This window comes from Aplysia californica, unplaced genomic scaffold (genome assembly GCF_000002075.1).
Source record: "Aplysia californica isolate F4 #8 unplaced genomic scaffold, AplCal3.0 scaffold00022, whole genome shotgun sequence".
Classification (NCBI taxonomy): domain Eukaryota; kingdom Metazoa; phylum Mollusca; class Gastropoda; order Aplysiida; family Aplysiidae; genus Aplysia; species Aplysia californica.
This window is the reverse complement of record NW_004797292.1, coordinates 179179-188211: the sequence shown is the minus strand read 5'-3', so window position 1 is coordinate 188211 and position 9033 is coordinate 179179. Positions and strand designations below refer to the sequence as shown.

The 9033-nt window shown below is 40.8% G+C and overlaps 1 protein-coding gene across 2 annotated transcripts in view; it reads left to right on the top strand.

The window, feature by feature from the left end:
* The window catches only part of LOC101858235 (universal stress protein YxiE), a 23252-nt gene that overhangs the window by 10338 nt on the left and 3881 nt on the right, over window positions 1–9033 (top strand). Inside the window, exons 2-4 of one of the 2 annotated variants that reach the window (XM_005090810.3) lie at window positions 1965–2433; window positions 5467–5550; window positions 8749–8840. In XM_005090810.3, coding sequence (XP_005090867.1) covers window positions 2289–2433; window positions 5467–5550; window positions 8749–8840 — 321 coding nt within the window. In that variant the 5' untranslated portion in view covers window positions 1965–2288. Of the gene's footprint in view, window positions 1–1826; window positions 2434–5466; window positions 5551–8748; window positions 8841–9033 lie in introns of those variants that run through there. The other variant, XM_035972334.1, reaches the window with a different exon arrangement.

The following is a 9033-nucleotide window of genomic DNA, read 5'->3' as shown; positions in this document are numbered from 1 at the left end:
AAAAATCGCCGAAGAAGAAAGAAAAGACAGACAGACACACAGACAGAGACGGAGAGACGGGAACACGCCTTTCCAATAACGGAGAACCCCTCAGCAGACTGTATTTACACCTTGATGAAGTCTCGAGCGTCCAACACCAGACGCTAAAGTCATACCCCCCCCCCCCCCCATCCTGGACCCTTCACACACTCACACAGACACATTTTCCCATTTGTCCATTACTAATGTTGAGCTTTTAAAAGTACTGGTCTTTTCATTGTCCGCAGTTGAGACGTTCTCTCTCTCTCTTCCTCTTTCTCTCTGCCTCTTTGTCTCTCTGTCTCTGTCTCCCCCCTCCTCCCCTTCTCTCTATGTCTCTCTCTCTCTCTCTCTCTCTCTCTCTCTCTCTCCCGATTTGCTTACAGCCTATATGATATGTTATACTGTTGCTGGTACCGAGATTAAGACAACCCATTGAACCACAGAGTGCAATCATGAATGTATCAAATGTGTTTGCATTATGTTCTGACGCGGTCCATCTGTGACTTTGGCATAATAATATGTGGTAGATCAAGTAAAAATCAGGGTTGCAGGAATCGAAAAAGAATGAATTAGTAGTGTCTGGTGTATGTTACCGAATGTGTCCTCAAGTTTTGGATATTCTAATATTTTATATTTTTCATAATTGACTATACCAACGTTTTGTTTTTCGTCGTGCTTTTGGTTCATCTTTCGGTCTCTGGTTTCCCAAGTCCTTAAATCTTTTCAGAGGAAATATTTTGTCTTCTGTGAGCATTGGTAATTTGGCACATTTGTGGACCTCGGCGCCTTTAATTAGTTTAATACGGAATAATCTTCTTTGTCTTGCACAGAACAAAAGTCAGTTCGATTCACATGCAGGGAAGATATCTATTTTAATATAGTATGTCATTAAAGGGTGCGGTGGCGGAGCGGTTAGTGCGCTCGTCTCCGAAGCGGAAAGTGCGGGTTCGAGCCTCGATTTGGACACGGATTTTTTCGCCCTCTCCTGCCCACCCACCTGTAATGGGCACCTGACTTAGAGTTGGGGAAGTAAAGGCGGCCTGGAAAGGAACTGGCCACTCTACCATAATTTGACGAAGGCCCTGGAAGTTGTCTCACAAACAAGGAAACCCCAATGTCCGGATCGGATACGGGAACAACTTTACTTTTTTAGTATGTCAGTCTAACTGTTGGGATATACGATTATAAAGTTATACGACTCTGGTTTCCTTTGGCAGCCAGAGTGGAAGCCACTAGCTTACTGGGTTATCTAAACTTTCTCAATGGCTGTGTAAATCACTTACTATTATATACTGTCCTTATAGGTTGATTCTTTTTCTTTTTCTGTTGTACTCTTCATTTAGGACACGTTTTTATCTTATACCACCCAAACTGCAAAGGTATTTCACTTCTCAAAAGGGCGTGGAAAAATCAGCAGTAAGCTTGATCTGTCTCTTCGACAGAGGACACATTTTATCCGAGGCTTGGGTGCCGCTGTATGCCATTACTTCTTTTGCGTTAGCTCAGCAATTTGTCTCTGTTTCTTTCTTTTTCTCTGTGTCATTTTTCCTCTCAGCTCTTTTTCTTCCTCATTTGTCATCCAGGGTCCGACCAAGTATGCGCCCCATAGTGTGCCCCCTACTCAGAGAACAATTGACCTTGCCAAGTTGGGAGTACGTTAATTAAAAATGTTCGAGATATTTCAAGCTGTGCCGTTTTAACAGCAAAGGAAATAGAGCTATTTTTGTGAATCGCTTTAATCCTACCACTGTTGTTGCACGCAAAGACCTTTATGAATATAATATTATTTGGAATTATTCATATGCTTGTCTGACCTCAAGGTATCCGAAAAAGCGAGGGTGCTTTAACAATACTTCTTGAAGTGCAGTTCTAGGAGTGGTGTCTAGTAATATTTAGAAAAGATTGTTAAGTTGTGAGTTTACGAATTGATGCTACATTTTTAGTGACCTCTGGACCACGGAACCAAAAAGTTTTGTTTGACATTAATTAATTCTGAATAAATTCTCGTGACGGTGAGGGACTTTATGTCACAAACACCTGACGGCACAACTGGAAACAAAAAACGATTCTGTTTAGTGGACGTTCCCATGTATATAAGCCACAGAGTACCAAAACTAGACCCTAACAATGCGGTGTGCGTATTCGCTTCTAAAAACGTAACGAACTTCACCTTCAGATCACGGATTTAGAATCTGTTCCCACCTGGGCGATCTGTGAAGAATTTCGGCACCGTCGGTTGTGTTTTACTTTTTTTTCATAACGTGATCATGGTGGACGGAATGCTTAGCGTCCGTCATGGCAAGACCGTGTGGTCACTCAAGTCAATGGTCAAACGTATAGCGACGCTTGGCGAGTCTCGGCTTGTCTTGATGGCTGTGGACGGAGGAGAGGACGCGGACTATGCCTTTGAGTGTAAGTGATGAGAAAGCGCAAACAAATGATTTAATAAATTTTAATGCACAGGAAGTGAAGCAACTTACGTAAGTTTTTTTTGGACACTTTTGTGAGTGCGCTTGACCCGGGTCTTTTTTTTTTCGGGGGGGGGAGTGTATGCAAGGGAGAAGCAAACTCTTTAACAGTGTGAAAAATGTGAACGTCTCACAAAACAAATTGCATTCGGTTTTCTGTTATACGTGCGTACTTTTATACAAGTATAATGATTGTTCGTGTGATCAGTTGAGTGTTGGCACATACTGGTCCTTAGAAATGTTCTAAACAATATTATTATACTGAGCAGGACCTTCCAATTTATATCCGTATTCTATGATGTAGTTGTATGTAGAGTATTTTTTTCTGTCTTCCACATTACTTAGATTCTACGTGATCGGACATGAAACTACTTCTACTAAAGTTGAACGTAAAGTCTTTCGTCCTATATTATGACCAAACTACCCGTGTACCTTTCGAAACAAAACATGCGAAACTCGTCTTGTATCAAAACTTAGACAAAATCTTTTTTCCAGACAATAATAATAACATTCGAACCTCTTTGCCAGGAAGATGCGAAGCACTTTTCAACTTTTAACAATGGCCAAGCATCATAAAAACAAAGTAAAGCAAAACAAAACAAAATAAAACAAAACAAAAACGCCATTATAACTAACCTTTGGTGACGTCAGATAAAAACGATCAATAAGTGCATACGCTTTTAGGTACTGTAGCCAGTTTTCCAAATAACGTATTCTATGTCAGGAAGGACGTTGAAATGAAACAAAGCAAACAAACAAACCCAGAAAACAACAAACGAAGAAACAAGCAAGCAAAAGCAAGTTTAGTCACGCATCTGGGCGCAGGACTTACTTTACTTTACTTTACTTTTACTTTTTTCTTCCGCTTGTACCCTGGCCTGTCGCGGGGAGACACAGGTGTCTGTCTGCAGCAAGTCGTGTGGCCTGTAGGAGGGACATCCCATGATCTTTAAGGGTGTCTGCCACAGATTCACTCCATTTTTCCTCTCTATTATTTCCGTTTGTGTCTCCTTATGTTTTCTTGAGCAATGTTTATATCCACTGCCGGCCTGCTAAGCCAGTCGCAGTTTCACCAGAGCCCCGTTGGCCAGCAATGTTTCGGGGTGACCCGGGTCGGCCTTCACGGCTAGCGTAACGCCTCAGTGACATAAAGTCACACCGTACTTCACCCAGACCCAGCTATCCCCTACTTTGTCCTGTTTCCGTCTCCCACGGCGCAGGACAGAGACAGAATATTCCATAGTGGTATACATCAAGTTCTCATAAACTTTCGATGGAAACTTTCTTATAAAAATCACTCAGTCTACAAATTAAATCTTGTCTGTAGTTGCAATATTTATATCAATTTGTCTGAGCTACATATCCTCCTTTCAAAGGGGCTCGCATGTTTGACTATTGGCTCAAAGCATAGGCATAACAGCGAGACCTTTTTTATCTTCTTTTTAAACGATTAGAGGCTATTCACCGGATCGATTTTCATGATACCTCTAAACATTAAAATTCTATCGCCATAGCAACCTGTACACAAACCCTGCCTTTGTGCACCCAGTAGCAGTGTGCATACAATCTCTTCCATTACATGAGTAAACTATAAAGCAGTAGTCACAATTACTATATTCAAACGCTGAGGGGATGAAAGGATCAACATGGTGCTGAATCTTTTATAGATCAGGCCTTATCTGTCAGAGCATCCCTACGCTATTCATTCTTTAAACTAATCGAACTGTGCGGCATCGTCGTGAAATCAGGCGCTCGTCAAAATGGTGAAATCGGAGAAACCGGCATTTTCCAGGCCGTACAGCATTTTTTTTTTTCGAATGTTCCCTTGCCCCCTTTGTTCAACACTGTTTATGTTCATTAAAAATCACATTTCTGTATGAATATCACTGAAAAGTGTTGTTAAAATGCACAAATCTCGTAAATTTGTAGTTTCTAAGGACGTCCAAGCTTTAGAACTTTGGTGGCAATTTTCTTGCTAATTTTACTTCCGACACCAGGGAAACCCCACCTTCTTCAATTACAAATATTTCATCATCTATTCAAGACAAATGAGTATTTTTTTCCATCTAAAACAAGGCAAATGAATAAGCTTTAATATAATGCCAATAACTCAATAATTGACGAGCGCTTGATTCCACGGTGTCGCGACACTTATAGTTGAATACCTTAGCTACAGCCGCCCCCTGACAAACCCAGTAGTCTCTGAGGTGTATATTTGGTTAGAGCTACTCTTTCGTCAAATGCACCATTATATTTTCACTGATCCAGTGGCAATCCGCCTTTAACAAATCCAACTCTATTTTTCTCTTCAGAAGTGTGTTCCCTGGTATGGTAATCCATCAAAACTTTCAGCCCCAGTCTGCCGAGAATATGGCCACACATGTTCTTATACTGATTCCACTTAGAGAAAAAAAAACTTGTTTCGTCTTTTTTCATACATTTTCCTTAACGCCCCATCAAGTGGGGGAACAGTTGTTCTACTGTCAAAGTTAATGGTAGCAACTATTCAAAATCAAATGGGGAAAAATGGTGCATAGCGGAAAACCCCCCTCAACATCAAAACCAATTTCCATGGGTAGTTTAATGTTGTTGTTGTTTTTAACTCGGCTGGGTATCAATTGAAGGAACGCCCCACATGTTTAAGCACATTCTCTGCTGGTTACTAAAGGCGTTCAATTGCTAAATACACGAGAAAGTCCATGAACATTTCTAAACAAAGTAAAGACAAAAAAACATCTTTTAACCCCGCCCCCCCCCCTCCCCTACAAACTATTTTCAATGTGGTTAGTTTGTGTTTTGTTTTTTGTTTTGTTTTGTTTTTCATGCATTGTACCGTGTTATAAAAAAAAGATATTATATTTCTACCTATGCAAAGCATGTGCGCGTGTAGCTAAACTCTTTTAAACCACTCTAAACCCCCCCCCCCCCCCAACAATTTTTTTAAAAATCACCCCCTCTTTCTGATCCCTTTGAGCAGGGTATGCAACTCACTTCCACAAGGCGGAGAACCGACTGCTGCTCGTCCACTGCCCAGAGACCTTCGCTAACGTGACCATGATGAGTAAGTGCATTCTCCACTAACGAGTCCACAGACCCAAAAGGTGTTATTTGCATGTTATACATAATGTATGAGCAGATGGAAGCTTTTAACCTTAGACCTTTGCTTTGTTTTTGTTTCGTACGCATGTGTTTCCGTGGTGACTATTCTTGAACGAAAAAAACAGAAAGTACAACCAAAAACGGAAACTACTAATGAAAAACATGACACTCATGTGTTTTCTATAAATGGCTGTATGAGTGAGGTTAGCTTGTGCTTGTACATGTTGGGTGCGTCCTGTTTGTTTTGGTTTGAATTGTACCCAATGCACATTGTTAATTGAATTTAGTCAAATTTAGTCGGGGCCAAGCACAGTTTCCTCCATGGAGGAGTAAAAGCTACAATTTTCCAAACGATCGGATGTGTACTGCCATCTACAAAGCCTGTAGTCAAAGATCGAAGCACAACTTCAAGATAATTTTCTTTTGCCCACGAATGGCAATGGACAGTATGGATTTGGACAGGTGACCACTAGACCTAGAAAAAAAAACTATCAAAATTTCCCATGTCTGCAGGATGTGAGAGAACCGCTAAACACAGCAACCGATATATGCGGCAGTCGGCACATAAAGCCGTGATGGAAGGAAATGGCTGTGTTTGGAGCGATAATATTAACACTGCACGCCGATCAAAAGTTTCCTATTCTTGCCCAGTGTGACACAACAAGGGGTAGGTCTGTTCGTAGTGTGTTCTGAAGCCGTCATTTATTGACCTCACCTGACCCGGGCCAATTCTGACAATTGGCACCTCGTATAAAAAAGTACATCGATACGGAAACAGTAATTTAATGCGAATAAAGAGTAAGATATCCGGTCAGGAAATAAATGGAGAGAAGAAATTTAACAGGACCTACCAATGGTGCCCTTCAACCAATCTTTTAGGTGTGTTATTAACTCACTTAATGTCAAATTGGGCTATAATGCGGATGGCTGTGGTGCACTCCATGCGATGTTTTTGAAGTTACTTTGGTGAGTTTGCAAGGCAGTCCCCTTGTTATTGTGTCCTTTCGGAGATGGACACTAAATTTGAATATGCGCCTCATAGAAAATCTGAGAGTACTAAAAGAGGCTTTTAAACACTTACCACAATGCCTATCTCTTAACATTGCACATTGATGTGGTCAGATGAACGAATTCTCCATCTTTTGGGCTTGCTTTGAAAATAGTTAACTGTTAATTAAATTTTTTAAATATTGCAAAAGTTTTACTACCCATATAGTAGGTTGTCGGAAGTCAGGAAAAAACAAAAACCATTTTAACTGCATTCAGAAAAGTGTGCAGAATTGGCCAAACGCTTCCACACTTACGGTAATTAATTGGCACATTTGGTACTAGTAAAACACTAGCTTCGCTAGCGTGGATTTAAAATACAAGGGAGAAAGAGGAAGGGAGAGAGATAAGTTGTGGGGGGAGGAGGGTGGGAGGGAAAGAAAAAAGAGAGAGAGAGAGAGAGAGGGGGGGGGCTTTCCCGGGAAAAAAATAATATTGGCACTCACGCAAAACATACAGCATAGTGCCGCATAAATTTGTCTGTCACTGTCTTGGCCTCTATGTTCCATTCTGTTGTGGCTCCAGAATATCCTCCCTTTCATTGAACAATGTTTCATTAGCCCGGCTTCTTGGCAGGAGGCTTGAGGAACGGGAGTGAAAGGGATGTCGAGTATGGCGTTAAAATTAAACACCCCCACCCCCTTTCCCCTGAACAACAAACGATGTCTTTTAGTTTTGCTTTCGTAAGAAAACCAGATAAATATTACACGCTGTCAGGGAGTTTTTAAATTGCCTGTTTTATACATTAATAAACGTATCCAGCTTGTGTCTCGGGTACTTCCCGAGAGAAAAAAAAACATACAAAAGGCTGTTTATTTTGCAGCTTCCTGTCCATATTGACCACACATCCCCAGGATAAAAGGAAGCTATAAAGGGAATAATGGTGAGGCTGGAAAACTTGTAATCGGAACTCAGGATCGATGGCTCCGGATATAGAAGGGGTGCGGAAAACCGGAAATTATTTCGAAAAGTAAACTGGGAGTCATCTGCCTGGCTCAGGAATCGCTGTGTACAGAAGCCAGAGGGAAGTTTAGGTTTTCTCTCACAGTCCTTAGAACATTGGAACTTTTTATTGGGTGAAGGCGCATGCTAGTCGGGTTTTTTTTAACAATTTATTTAAACAAGTTCTTTAGATCGTTGACCTTAGCATGTTTCAATTTCCTATGGTTTTAAGTGAGGATGACATATTCATTAGGTGGACAGATACGAACATTTTCACAATTACAGTTACATCACTTACAGACACATACACAAACACACGCACACACACACACTCTCTCTCTCTCTCTATCTTTCTCTCTCTCTATCTTTCTCTCTATCTTTCTCTCTCTCTCTCTTTCTCTCTCTATCTTTCTCTCTCTCTCTCTCTCTCTCTCTCACACACACACACACACACACACACACACACACACACACACACACACACACTAACAGAGATGGGGTTGGGTGGGGCCTGCAAAGCTTCTATGTTGATGAACTATATTTCATTTTATTGATATTCATCATGAAATGTCAAACAGAACTTTTTAAAAAAAGGAAAAAAGTAATTCATTTGCAAAGCCCCTCCTCTTATTTCTGATTTGATTAGTTACAGACATACATCTTTTCTCTGAGTTTACTAATCAGTGTTTCTCTGAAAAAAAAATCATCCACAACGAACCTCTTCTCTTTGAAACCAGCATCTTTTAGGCGCTTCATCGCTTTCACGCAGGGGAGAAAATTTTTATCGAGTATTTCAGTCCTTCTGCCTCCTAAATTATCTAAATTGTGCTAATGGGGACGTAAAACACCTTTTAAAAAAGATTCACCTTGAACGAGCTTTGGGAGTAAAAGAAATGACTATAGAGCGACTCAGTGTAAATAATCTTCTTATCATTGATTGCAAAACTGTATATCTCTAAGTGAACTGTAATATCAAGAGCTGTAAGATTCCTTACCAGATTAACAAGCATTATTAGTAAAAGACAGAAGACGTCTTTCTGAAAGATATTTTCTAGTGAGAGCCAAGAAGCGCCCGTCTGAATTAACATCGGCTAAAATTCTTCCTGTACAAAGTTTATTGTCACAATCTAAAAAGTGTTTTGCAATTTCAGTCTTTTTATGTCATCTGCAGGCCCTGGCAAAGTCCAAGAACTGATCAAAGAGTGCGAGCTGAAGATCAAGTCGATACAGGACAAATATCTGGACAAAATGAAGGCCCTTGGGGTGAGTAATTATTAAGCAGGATAAAAACACTTTGTCGGTGAGCATACCTTTGCCAGTGGGTCCTGTTCTTTCAATTTGTCGTTGGCAGTTAAACTGGACGTCCTATTTTAAGTTTCACCTTGTTGAACGTCATATCCCAGGTCAGACAGAGGGACAGACAGAGAGGAGGAGGAGGAGGAGGAGGAGGAGGAGG